Below are 17,816 nucleotides of genomic sequence, written 5' to 3'. Positions count from 1 at the left end.
ATTTGCTGTTTCATCTCAGCATTTCAATGAGATTATTTTCTTGGTTTTAGTGATACCTGCTCATCATTTGTTGAAAGACAGGTCTATTTTTGTACTGTGAGAAAATTAAAATGTAGCCCTTTGTTCTCCTTCCTTGGCCAGGAAGAGAACACCTCAGAAAATCTCAACTAAACCAACTATTTATTATGTCTATATTTTCTTCTTTCATTAGGTTTTATTCTATAGATATTCTGCTATCCATTCCCTTTTTTGTAGAGACGGGGGAAGTGGTCAACTTGTTCTAAAGCAATTGTCAAATAGCATACTCTATTACATCACTACAGGTAGATATGAAATCAGTATCACTTTCAGTAGTAAAGATGAATCAACAAAATTGCAGAACAAAAAGAGACTATGGCTCATTTAGCCTGGGCTAGTACTAGTGTTTTTTTAGTGTAAATATTTAGTCTAATCTCAATCCTAAGAGTGTTGACCCAGATGTGACAACAAGGCTGTAAACTGATTGAATATGACAGAGGCAACCATGGTAGCCAGTGAGTACTGAGATGAGTTGGGTAGAAGGCACGTTTAAGTTATCTGAGACTTCGTTAGACCCTCTAATCCTTACCCACTTCTATGGATCCTCATACTCTCCATGCCACCTCAATGCCAACTCATGCCCCCATTCACATTCATGGTCATTCATGCTGTCTATACCAACTTGACCTTTTCCAGGTTTCATGTCAACTCCATAACCAGTCACCCATTATCCAGTGTGGCCAGGTCTTCAACAGCCATGTACAGATCACAATTCATGCACACGAGATTAAACTACAAAGAAAGATTTAAAATATCAAGTGGTTAATCTTTTAGAAAAATATATTTCTATTCAGAACCCTTAAGATAACTAATCCTTTAATAAGCTCCTTAAACTATCAGAAGTCACGTGTAGTGGATACTAGTCTTGCGTTTGAGACAGAGGTTCAGACCCAATTCCCACTCCAGGACCTGATGGCCTGGAGAAATGCTTCCATTGCAAAGCTAAACAGCTTAAGTATCAACGTGTAAGTCATTCCAAAATATGCCAATGGCAGGCAGCAAGAGTGGGTGAGAGATTCCTAGCCAGGCATATGATGAAAAGTAATTGGAGCCTCTTCCCATTAATAACCACACATTGCATATTAAAGGTCTTTGTTGCTGTGGCAACTCTTACTTCCAAGGGCTGGTTGGCGCAGTTTGTTGGAATGCTGGTGTTGATCAAATTGGTACTAACAGTATGGGGTTCAATCTCCATTCTATCTGGGCTGGATTTTGGACTTGCCACTTCGCCTTACCTACGTTGGAAGTTGGACCTGCCTTCGGACAAAGAGCTCAAGAACAGAAAGAAGCTTTCAATCCAACAATGAATGCAGAAACCCACGCTGAGATATGAATTTCAGCCGAACAAACATACTTGCATAATGGCATAATGAAAGCCTTTGGGAAAATACCAAAGAATTCTAGTGAAACTCCATGCCCAGACGCTACTTTTCTCATCAATTTTTGTCAAACAAAACAGTTCAGTAGGTAGCAGTTTGTTTAAACTCTCACCGGCAGCCACAGCATTTAAGGTTAAAGAGCAAGGATTTTGAAAACTTCAAATCATACAGTTATACCAATTTTATGTTCCCTTTAAGAGTATTTACATTTAGCCAAGCAATTTGTGACTTCCATAATGCACGTTAAGGCTTCTACATACAGCCAAAAAGGAGTTGAGAGAGAGTTTGGCACTGAATTCGCAACTCCATTTTCCTATGGTTTTGCCCCATAACCCTGGGCTCCCTTACTAATTAAAAATCTGTCTCTCACACCCTTGAATATACTTAAAATGACCCAGCCCTCTGCAAGAACGAATTCCATTCACTACTGAGATGAAATTTCTCCTCACCTCTATCTTAAATGGATGAGATTATTCTGAATTTATGCTTTCTAGTCCGAGACTATCCCATATGGGGACACAACATTTTTGCATTTACTTTCTAAACTCCAATGAGAACAGGCCCAACCTACTCGATTTCCCCTCATTAGTCGAACAGTCTGTCCATACCTGGATTAGACTAATAAAACTTCTTAGGACTGCCTCCAATGCCAATATATATCTTTCCTTAAATAAGGGGCCCAAAATTATTCCAGCTGTGGTCTGACTAGCGCCTTGTCTAGTTTTAGCAAAAAATTTCCTTATTTCAGTACACAATTCCCTTTGGAATAAAAGCCGACATTCCATGTACCTTCTTTATTACTTGCTGAACTTGTATGCTAGCTTTTTGAGATTTCCACCATTCCTATGCTTTGTTAATGACCCTCACTCATCATAAGCTCAAATGTGAACTGTTCATTTCTGACTCTTGAGATTTTAGTATCAATCAGAATTCTACTTAAAATAAAGCAGCCTATCCCACTCTCCAACAGTGCTTGAAAATGTAAAGCCTTGTGCTGACAGGGGCAGTGACATGGTAGCTCAGTGGTTAGCACTGCTGCTTCACAGCACCAGGGACCCAGGTTCAACCCCACCATTGGGCAACTGTGTGCGGAGTTTGCACATTCTCCCTGTGTCTGCATGGGTTTCCTCTGGGTGCTCTGGTTTCCTCCCACAATCCAGGTTGGGTGGATTGGCCGTGCTAAATTGCCCCTCGTCTTCATGGATGTGTTATAGGGGGAATGAGTCTGGGTGGAATGCTCCGAGGGTCAGTGTGGACTTGTTGGGCTGAAGTGCCTGCTCCCACATTGTAGGGAGATGAATGATGATAATATGTGCAACTGAATAGCTACCAAAATTTATGTTTTGCCCCATGAATGTGCTCAGTCATTTTAGAGAGCAATAAAGAATCTACCACATCAGAGTCACACATTAGCCAGTTTGAACTCACTTTCACTAGAAGACAAAAAAGTGAGCCAATTGGATAACAATCCAACAGTGTCTATCACATTTTAATATTAAATTCATAGCAGACACTGGTTTGCAGCTTTAAATAAAAATAGAAATGAATTCCTCAATCTAGAAGAGCGAGATCTGAATTATTTTAGCAACTGCTAGTGCGGGGCTCTGGATTACTAATGCAGAAACAGAAACACTACGTTGTCACATTATTTGATCAAGAAAGTGCCAGTCACAGCAAAGCACAATTGGGCTCATACCAGACATTCATTCATCTCGGGATTGCTGGACCACAAATAGAAACAGCTCAGACTTTTGTTTCCTCTCTTCCCTTTATTTACAGGCCACAAGGCCAACCCCATCATTGCCTCTATTGAAGTAAGTTAAACCAGTAGAGGCCCGATTTATTCTTATTTGAGAGTATTTTAGGAAGTTTGTGTGTGTGTGCATTTGAGAGACAGAGAGTGAGTGAGTGAGACAGAGACAGAGGCAGAGGCAGACGCAGAGATTGGGGAAACAGCAGGGTGGTTTGGGTGTGTGGGTAAGGCAGGGTGTCACTCAGTTCACAATACTGCAAACATGAACAGAAACTAGGGCAACATTAAAGCAAAATATTTGAAACAGAGGAATTGATGTGGAATTGCATTAATTAGATGCGAGAGTGTTATAATTAAGAAATAGAAAAGCAGTGAGAAGCGCTAGGGAAAAGGTTTTCAATACAATAAATGTTGTTGAAACAGGATGCTACAAGCAAACGATCTCAATAAGCTGACCCAAAGGGTCTTGAGACGTTTGTTTTTAAATCATATCTTATACCGACTCACCACTGACATCTGCTCCCGCAGCAGAGGCTTCTCCTCTGTCATTCGTAATTCCTGCAGTCCAGCCATTTCCAATCTGTGCCAGTCAAATCCTGTAACACCCACAACACAAAGCAATGTTACCAGACAACAACTGGGACACTTACTGATCATGTTAGCAAAGCATCTTTTTTTGTAAGCCAGTGCAGAATTTAGATCTCTGGAAGACTGACCTTTTAATATGTGGTGCTTGCCCATGCTTTCCACTGTGTGGGGATTGCAGAACCCTGTTGTTTTCTCAAGGAGAAAAAAAAAGAGGGGAGCTGTGAATGTTTCCTCCACGGCTCCAACTCCAGAGTGGCTGCCCCAGTTAGCCAGTAGGTGGAACCTGCAGTGTGTTAGTGACAGGGCAGCTTGAATGATACACTGTCCATATCTTAAAGGGGAAATCATCCTGAAAGCAGCAAGTCCAACGAGAGGTGAAGTCAACTGATGCTCACTTTGTTTAAAGCGAAAATTGACTGACAGCTCATTTACTGAAGGGAAACTCAAACAACATACAGCACTGGTTTCCAAAACCAAGGCCTGCAAGGGACAGCCAGAGTAACTACAAACAAACACTATCCACAATCTCAGTTTCTGTGCTTGCATTGTTACATTGACATTCCAAAAACACAATATTTCTGTTACAATACAAACATACATGTTTCGCAGTGACAGCAGAATACACTTGCAGATTGCTAGCATTAGCGCCGGGGTTTTAGATCAAGCAGCATCCAGGAATGCACCAATATTTACAGGGGTTTTCACAGTATAAAAGATATTAATGAATTTTGGTTAATAAAATGGGGCAGTTAACAGACCCAAGGTATGCTCCATTTGAAAAGGTCAAAACCTGGTGAGCATTATTTGTAAACAAACAATTTTAAACAAAGGCAGTACAACATTTCATCTCCTTGATTTAAATAGGAACCCAATCATATTTTATAATAAGTAACCTCAAAATAAACCTAAGAAAGGAAACCTAAGTAACGTGCATTTATGGACTACCTTCAGGAAATTTCCAACTTTTTACAACTAAGTGCTTCTGAAGAGTAGACCCATTTAGATTAAAATCCACGGTCAATAATCTATTTTAATGACATTGTCAAAAGTCACAACACCAGGCTATAATCCAACAGATTTAATTAAAATCACAAGCTTATGGAACGCTGCTCCTTCATCAGGTGAAGTGGACTTGTGACTTTGTCCACCCTAGTCCAATACCAGCATCTCCACATTAGTGACATTGGTTGAGGGTGATGTATTTGTCATCATAGGGAGGACTCTCCTGTTTGTCTTTGAATGAACCAGATCTTAAGTCCACCTGAGAAGACAGGAAGAACTTTGGTGTAACATCCTATTCAAAAGATGGCACCTCTGACAGTACATTTCTTCAGGATTACACTAAAAAGTACCAGTGTAGAATGTGTCTTCAGGGCCACAACTTTCTGATTCACGTGAAGGTACACTTAGCTGCACGAATGCCTAAATTTCTCCGGAAAACAACAACTGCTGGAGATCACAGCAGGTCAGGCAGCATCCGTGGAGAGAGAGTAAGCTAACATTTCGAATTTAGATGACTCTTCAGAGCCGAAGTGGACACTTGACTTCAGCTCTGATAAAGAGCTCTGATAGTGCAGTTTGTATAGGGAACGAAGGACTTTGAGTGAGCAAGCACAAAGAAATAGTGATGTAGTTCCAAATCAGGAACCTGCATGGGAACAGGGTCCCTGCACGGAAACAGGACCCCTGCACCTGCTAGACTTTTCCTTCCAGGTGGTAGAGATTCATAGAATCATACCGAACAGAAGAGGCCCTTCGGCCTATTAAGTCTGCACTGCCAAAAAAAAATGCTACTACCTACAGTAGTTCCAATTTCCCACACTAAGCCCATAGCCTTAAATGTTATCACACTTCAAGAGTCCAAGTTTGAAAACAGGCGCTGGAGAAGTTTTCATGAGTTGCTGCAAAGCATCTTGTATATGTTACACAATTGCTGCCACCATGCATTGGTGTGTGGGGAGTAAGTATTTAAAAGGTGGTGAATGGGGTGCCAATTCAGTAGACTGCTTTGTACTGGATATAGGCAGGCTTCAAGCGTTGTTGCCACTGCACTCATTCAGGCAAATGGAGAATGTTCCAACAAACTCCTAGTTTGTGCCTTCTAGATGGTGGTCAGGTTTTGGGGGAGTTACTTGCCCCAGAAATCCCAACTGCTGATGTGTCTGTGTAGTCACAGTATTTATATGACTGGTTCAGTTTCTGATCAATGATAACCCCAAGGATATGCATAGTGGCATACTCAGGAATCAAAGGCCTTTGAATGTCAAGAGGAAATGGTCATATACCCCTCGTCAGAGATGGTCATTGCCTGATTTGTGTAATAAATATTATTCAGCCCCAGCCTAAAATGTAGTCCAGGTCTTGATGCACACAGACATATACTGCTTCAGTGTCTGATCAATTGTTCAAATATAACCAAACATCCCCACTTCTGACCACATGATGGAAGGAAAGTCACTGAAGAAGGATTTGAAGATGGTTGAGCCTAGGAAACTATCCTGAGGAACCCCTGCAATAATGCTCTTGGACTGAGATGACTGGCCTCCAATAATGACAACTAACACTCATTCTGCTCGGCAAGGAGTGCAAACAGAGCATTCTACTCAATTGCCATTGACTCCAGTTTTGTTAAAGCTTCTTGATGTCAAACTGCCAAATGCTGCTTTAATGTCACCGACAGTCACTTCACCTCACATCTATTTTAACTCTTGTCCATGTGTAGACTGAGGATGTAATTGGGACAGGAAATGAGTCATTCTAGAAGAATCTAAATGAAGCATCATTTAATAGGGTTATTGCAGAGTTTATGCTACTTGTAAGCATTTGTTGACAATCTTCTTTCATTATTTGCTGATGGCCAAAGTAGATTGATGAGGTGGTAACTGGTAAGATTGAAACTGCCCTGCCTTTGTGGACATTACCTACCTGGGAAATTTTCCACATCATCAGGTGGTTGGCAGTATTGTAGCTGTAATGGATCTGCTTGGCTAGGGACCTGATTAGCTCCAGAGAACAAGTCTTCAGTCCTACTTTTAGAATTTTGTCAAGACTCACTGCTTTTTCAGTATCCGGTGGCAGCAGTACTTCTTTACATCACAAGGAGTAAATCAAATTAGATGAAGATTGACATCTGTGATCATGGGAAATCAAAACAGCAATTCTTGCTGAAGATGGCTGGGAAAGGTTTAACTTCATCCTTTGCACTGTTGCGCTGTCTCCCTTCATCATTAACATTGGGGATATTTATGGAGCTTTGACTCCCAGTTAGTTATTAAACTGTTTCACCATTCGTGTGGAGCCTCTGCCTCTCCATTAACTGGAGGATATGGCCTCATGGTATTATAGCCGGACTGTTAATTCAGAGACCCAGGTAATCTTCTGGGGACCCGGGTTCGAATTCTGCCACGGCAGATGGTGGAATTGAATTCAATAAAATATCTGGAATTAAGAATCTAATGATGCCCATGAATCCATTGTCGATTGTTTGGAAAAAACCCATCTGGTTCACTAATGTCCTTTAGGGAAGGAAACTGCTGTCCTTACCTGGTCTGGGCAACATGTGACTCCAGACCCACAGCGAAGATGGTTGACTCTGAACTGCCCTCTGGGCAATAAATGCTGTCTAGCTAGCAACGCCCTCATCCCGTTAATGAATAAAGATAAAGAATATTGGTCTAGCCAGTGACACCCTCATCCTATGTTTGAATTTAAAAAAAGAGTTTATTCTTTAATTGCCCACCATCAAATAGGAGTGCATTTGGCATGACTCAGAACTAATCAACTAGTCTTTTTCATTGACAAATAGTTTCTTACAAAACAAACCTAATGAAGAAATTCTGCGAAATTATAAGATTTTGCTCAGTATCATCTTAAAAGTACTTTGGCCAAGTGACAATTAAACTCAGGGAGGAAAGAATCACTTATGGATTGTTGCAAATGTTGATCTGCAGTCAAAAAAATTGTACAAACTGTTGTCACATGGGGTGTCTCGCTGAACCTTCTAATGGAGAAAAAAATGCCTTACAAGCCAAAAAAAAAACAAACTGTTTTCTGATTTCTGGCATCTGCAAACAAAAAAAAGTCAGAAATTGCTGTAAAAACCCAGCAGGTCTGGCCGCATCTGTGGAGAGAAAGTGGAGTTAATGTTTCTGGAGTAGGGTCACTAGAGTCTTCTTTTATTCTACCCAATGTTTTCTCATGCGCTCTTTTCTTTCCTAATATCCTTAAGTCCCTCTCTCAGCCCCTGCACCTGTCACACTCCTCTAGGCACTTGGTCAGTCATATTGAGCCCTCATTATCTTCATAAGCTTCACGTTGTTCTTAATCCTAACTTGTATTCCCCTCAACTAGGATGCCTTTGCTTTTGAAACAGTGAGGTGGATACCAAAATCTTCTTCGGGATGACTCAGCAAGTAAAGAAGAAGTAACCTAGCAGGTTTTTAATGCTTAAACTTTCAGGGAAGAGAAAAGGCAAAGGGTTGTTGCTCTTCAGGTAAGTCCTCGGATTCTGATCATCTGGGCTCAAAATTCAGTAGCGTAAACTGTATTCTCAAACTAGGCAGTGCAACATCTCTGACGATATTGCAGAATGGATGTCTCTTTCCAAACACCCTGTTCTTACAGAAGCAACGCTGTTGTTATTGTAGTGTCTTTTAGTTTGCAAGTGTGCTTTTCAAAAATTCAGTAATATTAGAATTAATACACCTTCATGAGGTGGTCACCTCATTTTAGGGATGCGTTGGTACTGCTGCTGACTTGCCTCATGCAGTTTTCATTCAAACAGGATTAATCTCCTGACTTGATGGCAATGGTAGAGTGATGTTACGTTCATCTCATGGATAACATTCCAGAATTGCCATATTTGTTCAAAATTTTTCCCACTTAGCACAATGGTAGAGTCACACAGCACAACTGAAGGCAAACTCAATATCAAAACAGGATATTGTTTCCACATGGATTCTGCAGTTGTCAATCCTGCTAATACTATCATGAACAGATGTATGTGGAACAGGTAGATTGTGAGGATGCAGTCAAGGGATAGCACAGTGGCTCAGTGGTTAGCACTGCTGCCTCACAGTACCAGGAACCTGGATTCGATTCCACCCTTGGGTTACTATCTGTGTGGAGTTTACATGTTCTCCCGGTGTCTGCACGCGTTTCCTCTGGGTGCTCTGGTTTCCTTCCACAGTCCAAGGATTTGCAGGTTAGATGGCCTGGCCACGCTAAATTGCCCTGTAGTGTCCAGGAATGTGCAGGCTAGGTAGATTAGCCATGGGAAATGCAGGGTCACAGGGTCACAGGGATGGGAGTGGGGGGAGTTGGGTCTGGGTGGGATGCTCTTCAGATTGTTGGTGTGAACATGATGGGTTAAATGGCCTGCTTCCACACTGTAGGGATTCTATGATGAGCAGGCTTTCCCTTGTGTCTTTCCTCACCTCCTTCTGTAGGCCTAGGCTAGAATCTACATCCTTCAAGTCTCAGCCAGCTGGGTCAGGACTACCAAGCCATTTGTAGTGATTGAAGATCCCCCACCCAGACCAAATGCTGTGCCTTTTTCCATCAGTCTGTTTTCCGTGTGGTGCTATGAAGAAGTACCAATTCAAATCAGCTGAAAGGGTTTACTAAGTGGTAATCAATATGAGATTTCCTTGCCCATGAGACTTTGTGGGGTCTGGATCAGCATTGAGGAGTCTCAGGACTACTTTCTCCTGCCCTGTATATGACAGTGTTGATGGTGGGACAGGAGATACCCAGAGATTGTGATGGTGGAGTCTGAGACATTGGCTATAAAAAAGTTATAATTCCATGAGTATAACTATATTGGTTTTTATGCATGAATTGTCTGTGGGAGAACTCTCAGAACTTTGGCCCAAACCCCATGTTTTGATGATGGGGAACTTCGCAGGATCAACAGGGCTGGATGTTACTGAGGAAGGGTCACCGGACCTGAAATGTTAACTCTGTTTTCTCCTCCACAGATGCTGCCAGACCTGCTGAGCTTTTCCAGCAACTTTGTTTTTGTCCTGGATGTTACTTAATTCTTTCTGATGTCTCGGTTCTTGTCAGGTGATCACTCTGGTTTAATTCCATTTGGACTCTGCAGTTTACTGTAAACAACATGGATTACCAAGCCATTTCAGGGGGGAGTTAAAAATCAATCACATTCCTGGATGTCTGGAATCATATGTTAACCAGATTACTTAAGGACAGTAGATTCTGTTCTAAAAGGATATTAGAGAACCAGAAGTGTTTTACCACTATTTTGTCAGTGGCTTAACATCATCATTACTGTCTAGTTTTAGTTCCAAAATTAATTAAATTTAATTGTTGAATCCATGTCCCCAGAGTATTATTCTGGGCCTGTAGATTTCTAGTCCAGTGACAGTGCCATGTTTCCCCATTTTACAACAGTGACTGCAACTCACAAATACTTCATTGGTTGTAAAGTGGCTTGGGATAGCCAAAGATTGTGAAAGACAATATAAATCACATTTTTTGTTCACTGTGTGCAGGGCTATGTTCCCTGATTGTTTTTATACTTAAAACTATTGATTATCATTAGTGAACAAAGGAAAGTTCTTCTATGAGTTACATCCTATGGTTACAGGATGGTCACGACTGGGAGTTAAATATCCAAGGGTACCAGACTATTCAGAAGGACAGACAGGAAGGTAAGGGAGGTGGTGTAGCTCTGATATTCAAGGACGCCATCAGGGCAGTGCTGAGAGATGATATAGGTTCTATGGAGAATGAGGTTGAATCCATTTGGGTGGAAATTAGAAATTCTAAGAGGAAAAAGTCACTGATAGGCGTAGTCTATAGGCCACCAAATAATAACGTCACATTGGGGCGGGCAATAAACAAAGAAATAACTAATGCCTGTAAAAATGGTACGGCAATTATCATGGGGGATTTTAATCTACATGTAGATTGGTCGAACCAGCTCGGTCAGGGTAGCCTTGAGGAGGAGTTTGTTGAGTGTATCCGTGATAGTTTTCTTTAACAGTATGTAATGGAACCGACGAGGGAGCAAGCTATCCTAGATCTGGTCCTGTGTAATGAGACAGGAATAATTAATGACCTCGTAGTTAGGAATCCTCTTGGAAGGAGTGATCACAGTATGGTTGAATTTAGAATACAGATGGAGAGTGTGAAGATAAAATCCAATACAAGGGTCCTGTGCTTGAACAAGGGGAACTACAATAGAATGAGGGAGGACTTGGCTAAAGTAGACTGGAAACAAAGATTTTATGGTGGGACAGTTGACGAGCAGTGAAGGACTTTCAAAGCAATTTTTCAAAGTGCTCAGCAAAAGTATATTCCAATGAAAAGGAAGGACTGTAAGAAAAGGGGTAATCTGCCATGGGTGTCTAAAGAAATAAGGGAGGCTATCAAATTGAAAGAGAAGGCATACAAAGTGGCCAAAAACAGCATGAAACTAGAAGATTGGGAAAACTTTAAAGGTCAACAGAAAGCCACAAAAAGAGCTATAAAGAAAAGTAAGATAGAACATGAGAAAAAACTAGCACAGAATATAAAGACAGATAGCAAAAGTTTCTATAAATATATAAAACGAAAAAGAGTGGCTAAAGTAAACGTTGGCCCTTTAGAGGATGAGAAGGGGAATTTAGTTATGGGACATGATGAAATGGCCGAGGCATTGAACAGGTATTTTGTATCGGTCTTCACAGTGGAGGACACTAATAACATGCCAGTAATTGACAAAGAGACAAAGGTAGGTGAGGACCTGGAAACAATCATTATTACGGAAGAGGTAGTGTTGGGCAAGCTAATGGACCTAAGGATTGATAAGTCTCCTGGCCCTGATGGAATGCATCCCAGGGTACTAAAAGAGATGGCGGGAGAAATATCAGGTGCGCTGGCGATAATTTTCCAAAATTCGCTGGACTCTGGGGCAGTCCTAGCAGATTGGAAAACAGCAAATGTGACGCCACTGTTTAAAAAGGCAAGTAGACAAAAGATGGGGAATTATAGACCGGTTAGCTTAACCTCTGTAGTGGGGAAGATGCTCGAGTCTTATTATCAAGGAAGAAATAGCAAGGCATCTTGATAGAAATTGTCCCGTTGGGCAGACGCAGCACGGGTTCATGAAGGGCAGGTCATGCTTGACAAATCTTTTGGAATTCTATGAAGATATTACGAGCGAGGTGGACAATGGGGACCCAGTGGATGTGGTGTACCTAGATTTCCAAAAGGCCTTCGACAAGGTGCCGCACAAGAGGCTACTGCATAAGATAAGGATGCATGGCATTAAGGGTAAAGTATTAGCATGGATAGAGGATTGGTTGACTAACAGGAAGCAAAGAGTGGGGATAAATGAGTGCTATTCTAGCTGGCAATCAGTGACTAGTGGTGTGCCTCAGGGATCGGTGTTGGGACCACAATTATTTACAATTTATATAGATGATTTGGAGTTGGGGACCACATGTAGGGTGTCAAAGTTTGCAGATGACACTAAGATGAGTGGCAGAGCAAAGTGTGCAGAGGACTGTGAAACTTTGCAGAGGAACATAGATACATTGAGTGAGTGGGCAAAGGTCTGGCAGATGGAATACAATGTAAATAAATGTGAAGTCATACATTTTGGTAGGAGTAATAGTAAAAAGGATTATTACTTGAATGGTAAAAAGTTGCAGCATGCTGCTATGCAGAGGGACCTGGGTGTCCTTGTGCATGAATCACAGAAGGTAGGCCTGCAGGTACAACAAGTAATTAGGAATGCAAATGGAAGTTTGTCCTTCATTGCTAAAGGGATTGAAATTAAAAGCAGAGAGGTTATGTTGCAGCTGTACAAGGTGCTGGTGAGGCCACACCTGGAGTACTGTGTGCAGTTTTGGTCTCCTTACTTGAGAAAGGATGTATTGGCACTGGAGGGGGTGCAAAGGAGGTTCACTAGGTTGATTCCGGAGTTGAGGAGGTTGGCTTATGAGGAGAGACTGAGTAGACTGGGATTATATTCATTGGAATTCGGAAGATTGAGCGGGGATCTTATAGAAACATATAAAATTATGAAGGGAATAGATAAGATAGAAGTAGAGAGGATGTTTCCACTGGCAGGTGAAGCTAGGACAAGAGGGCATAGCCTCAAGATTAGAGGGAGCAGATTTAGGACTGAATTGAGAAGGAATTTCTTCACCCAGAGGGTTGTTAATCTATGGAATTCCTTGCCCAGTGAAGTAGTTGACGCTACTTCAGTAAACGTTTTTAAAGAAATGGTAGATTTTTTCTGAACAATAAAGGAATTAAGGGTTACGGTGAGAACGCGGGTAACTGGATCTGAGTCCACGAAAAGATCAGCCATGATCTTATTGAATGGCGGAGCAGGCTCGAAGGGCCAGACGGCCTACTCCTGCTCCTAGTTCTTATGTTCTTATGAGCCAGTTAATACGTTCAAGAAATTAATTCAAAGTAAACAAATGCTAAATTTGTTCTAATTCGAGTTAATCACAAATGAAATTAATTATACCTGAAACATGTATGTTTAGGGGTGTTAACTATTAACTCCAAGATAATAATATTTCCAGACCTTTTCAAATGAATTTGAATGATTTAATTAGTACTGGGTATGGATGGTGCAAATGATTGACACCAACAAGGCGAAGCAGTAGTGGTATATGTTAGTGAGATTATATAGCACTGAAAGAGCTTTGTATTTTGCACCTGAGCAATTCCCTCAAATGTGCTATTGACAATTTAAATGGCGTGTGACCTGTTACTATAGCAATAGCTAACTTTCATTGACCTGTAAATGGTCATAGAAAATTGTGCTTTTATATATAATGAATATGCTGAACAAAGCTCTATGACTGATGACTCCCCACTTCTCAGTTTTCTATGTAAAGATAAAATTGTATGTATTAACTTTGGCTCCAGTTGTGGCCTACTTAGAAGACAGAAATAGATAAGTCTTTGATGGTAATATTATTATGTAACTGTCTGCATTTAGAAACCAAAATCTCCGAAATAGAGCTAACCACAAGCTAACAACACTTGGGGTTTCTAGTGTGCCAGGCTACTTGGCAGCAGGATGTGGCTTCTGTTTTTAAAAGTAGAATTTATAGAATCCCTACAGTGTGGAAGCGGGTTATTTGGCCCATCGAGTCCACACCAAACCTCTGAACCATATCCCATTCAGACCAACCCCATGTCTGTATCCCTGCATTTACCATGGCTGATTCACCTAATCTACACATCCCCAGATACTATTAACTGGTCATGATTCCAGACAAGGCAGCACAGTCCTTAAGCACTAAATGAACTGTGTCCCAGTTGCATAAATCCTGTATTCAAGCATATGAAATAAGGGATAGAAAGTAAGAAAAGGTTTGAGCAAAGGAGGAGGGAGTTAGTACTGATAAAAGCAGAGTTTCCATTGTCGTAGCCAGCTGGAACAAGGATGCTGTTTCAGAAAGGGACAGCCTGTAGTGAAATCCTCTATTTTTAAGCAGTAATGAGCAAGCCAGCAATCTGTGACTGGTATCATTTTTGGAACAGACAGTTCCAAGAGCTGTGAGCTGGCAACATTCAATCCTGCCCAGCAACAAAACAGGCTTATTGCAAGTTTTTGGCAGGTCACTCAGGACAGCTCAGGAGGAAGGGGGTGATCACTGAGGCATTCACATGTTACAGGCAGAGAGTGTAGATGTGAGAGAGAGTCAGAAGCAGATTCTATATTAGGAGAGCTGCAGTTTCCAAGTCCTGTTTGGAAGGCAGCTCCGAGAAGAAATGAGCACAGAGGACTTTGGAGTGGCTGAATAGCTGAGAAATACAAAAGATCTGTCTTGATCACATTTGCCATTTGATGTGCTGTGTTGGGTGTTTGAACACAGAGTCTTACCCATATGAACCACATGTTAATTCTGGGTCTTAAAACTCAAGTTGTACATGTATTATAGATTATATTATTGTTTTAAAGTTGTATAGTAAAGTTTAACATTGTTTGTTCAAAAATGTTTATTCAAAAATGTACCATCTTCTTAATAAGTCCCCCGGATCTCATGCTTTGACAGCCTTTAAATAAACCAACTGGTCTCTAACTAGATAGAGTCGGAGAGCCAGAGTAGAAACAGGCCCTTCGGCCCAACTTGTCCATGCTGAACCAATCCCATTTGCCAGTGTTTGGCCCATATTCCTCTAAAACTTTCCTATTCATGTACCTATCCAAATGCCCTTTAAAATGCTATAAATGTACCTCTCCCACTTTCTCTGGCAGCTCATTCCATACATGCACCACCCTCCATTTGAAAAAGTTGCCCCTCAGGTCTTTTTAAAATCTTTCCCCGCCCCTCACCTAAAAACTATGCCCTCTAGTTTTCGACTCCCCTACCCTGGGAAAAAGACCATAGCTATTCACTTTATCTATGCCCCTCATGATTTTATAGAGCCTCTATAAAGGTCATCCCTCAGCCTCCGACACTCCAGTTTATCCAGCTTCTCCTTATAACTCAAACCCTCCAGTCCAATTAGCGTCCTTGTAAATCTTTTTTGCACCCTTTCCAGTTTAATAACATCCTTCCAATAGCAGGTGACCAGCAACGTATGCAGTACCCCAAATGTGGCCCTACCAATGTCCTGCACAACCGCAACATGACATTTCAAACTCCTGCACCCAAAGCCCTTATCAATGAAGGCAAGAGCGCCAAACGCCTCCCTCACCACCCTCTCCACCTGTGACGCCACTTTCAAGGAACTATGTACGTGCACCCCTAGGTCTCGCTGTTCAACAACACTCCCCAGGGCCCTACTATTAGCTGTGTAAGTCCTGACCTGTTGTCTTACCAAAATACAATACTACACATTCATTAGAGATGCAGATAGCAATGGAACAAATCTCATTTTCACCAGTCAGTGTTCTATTCTGTGACCAACGCCACGCCACCCCCCCCCCCGCCACTCCCTCTTCCCCAGGGAGATATTAGGATGGGCCAAGTGGGAGGGAAAATACATTTAAAGAATGAACTCGACCGCCACCACACTCAGTAACTTAAGATTAAGGAAGATGAATCATGCGGAACAGCTTTATTTAAAACTGCATACAGATGGAACAACCTCTCTGACTATCATTGGTTTGGTAGCTTGTTCAGTCCAAGATGGCCTTTAAACTGGTTACAGACTACCTGGTCCATTGTAAATCTCAGTCAACCCAGCATCTACATTATCTATTGTACTATATAAACATTACGTGCTAATTTATAATCTCTATTTAAGATCATCCTTTCAGTTCATTGGAGTGGAGCATCCAATTACTGTTTAATTTTACACCATGTCATATGACATGAAAAGGAACTTTAATGAATCACAAAGACAAGATGTATTAGTCCATCCGTCCTGTCCCATACAAACATGATACTTATGCTCCCCACAAAATAATCTTCTGGGGACAAACATTTAAAAAAAAAACTGAGGTCAATTAATAGGGGAGGGAAAGGAAAATTCCTCTGACCCCCCCCCCAATAGGTAATCAAAGTTTATTTGAAATGGCTACCCACCTCCGGTAATGATCATAACAAATTCACCAGTCTAATCTGGGGCCATAACACTACTGTTCAGACCTAATGGGAATAACCTATTTTCGTGGCTATTATTCATAATGTTATCATTGGTCATGAATAACAGTACTTACAAAGACCAGATTTAAAAGGCTTGAAGGGAGCATTTCATTCAGATGTTTCCTTTCTGATGAGATGCTAAACCAAGAGGCATCTTCCCTCTCAGACAGATGTAAAGGATTCTATAGCACTATTGTGCAGAGTGGCAAGGTTCTCTCCTGTCCTATGATCAGGTTGGCAGATAATTTTAAAGAGTTAAATGATTCAAATCAAATGAGACATCATGCTGTGTGGTTTTATATTTATAAAGCATCAGCTTCATCTTAATTGCTATAGCTGTACTTTGTAATCAAGAAAGTCAGATGCTGGAATCCAAAGGTAGACAAACAGGAGGTAGGAAGAACACAGCAGGCCAGGCAGCATCTGAAGGAAAGGAGCAGTCAACGTTTCGGGTATTACCCTTCTTCAGTCCTGAAACATTGACTGCTCCTTCCCTCCAGATGCTGCCTGGCCTGCTGTGTTCTTCCAGCCTCCAGCAAGTCAGATGATTGTAATATATCTAGGTGCTTTACAAATAAATCCTTAGATACTTATTCTCAGTAAGAACACAGTGTTAATATAATAACCATATAGAACACATCATAGTGGCAGCTAATGTGTAAAACTGGAAGTTGTTGTAAATTAAGAATACTGCTCAGTGCCCAGTGCTCTGAAAAAGAAACTCTAAATGACCATTATCATCATAGCAGTTACATCACTGATTCCATTACAATGGTCTACAAGCAAGCAACAATCAATTCAAAGTGTATCAGAGATAGTAGGAACTGCAGATGCTGGAGAATCCGAGACAACAAGGTGCAGGGCTGCATGAACACAGCAGGCCAAGCAGCATCATAGGAGCAGAGAGGCTGCTATGATGCTGCTTGGCCTGCTGTGTTCATCCAGCCCTGCACCTTGTTGTCATCAATTCAAAGTGCCTCAACTCGCTCTACAACACAGCAATCTGAACAGAAATTTGACAGAATACTCTATTTGACAGAAGCGGGATCAATTTTCCAGTTGTCATGTGCCTGTGGAACAGCCCTAGTTAAAAAATAAACAAGATGTATGTGATTCATCCCTGGTCAACCATCAAAAACAATCAGCACTTTATTAACAGTGCAACCTAAACTGTTACCACCCACAGCACAAACAAGGCTGCCAAGAGTGTGTGCTCTGTACTTTTCAGGCTGGCCTCCATCAAATCATCACTTGATTCCACTATTTTGATTTCCGGAAAGAAACATAGAAACACAAGGAAGATGCACAAGACTCCAAGATAGTAGGAACTGCAGATCCTGGAGAATCTGAGATAACAAGGTGCAGAGCTGGATGAACACAGCAGGCCAAGCAGCATCATAGGAGCAGGAAGGCTGACGTTTCGGGCCTAGACCCTTCATCAGAAATTTC

At 41.4% G+C, this 17,816-nt stretch overlaps 1 protein-coding gene across 5 annotated transcripts in view; it reads right to left on the bottom strand.

The window, feature by feature from the left end:
• Positions 1-17,816, bottom strand: part of ndrg4 (NDRG family member 4) — a 156,300-nt gene that overhangs the window by 121,938 nt on the left and 16,546 nt on the right. For 2 of the 5 annotated variants that reach the window (XM_048605742.1, XM_048605743.1), the window contains exon 2: positions 3,718-3,806. The exons of 2 other annotated variants lie outside the window; for them this stretch is intronic. In XM_048605742.1, the coding sequence (XP_048461699.1) occupies positions 3,718-3,783 (66 nt within the window). In that variant the 5' untranslated portion in view covers positions 3,784-3,806. Of the gene's footprint in view, positions 1-3,717; positions 3,807-3,926; positions 4,049-17,816 lie in introns of those variants that run through there. One more of the 5 variants, XM_048605741.1, reaches the window with a different exon arrangement.

The sequence above is a fragment of the Rhincodon typus genome, chromosome 15, assembly GCF_021869965.1.
Source record: "Rhincodon typus isolate 14 chromosome 15, sRhiTyp1.1, whole genome shotgun sequence".
Classification (NCBI taxonomy): domain Eukaryota; kingdom Metazoa; phylum Chordata; class Chondrichthyes; order Orectolobiformes; family Rhincodontidae; genus Rhincodon; species Rhincodon typus.
The sequence above is the reverse complement of the archived record's forward strand: the minus strand, read 5'-3'. Positions and strand labels throughout refer to the sequence as shown.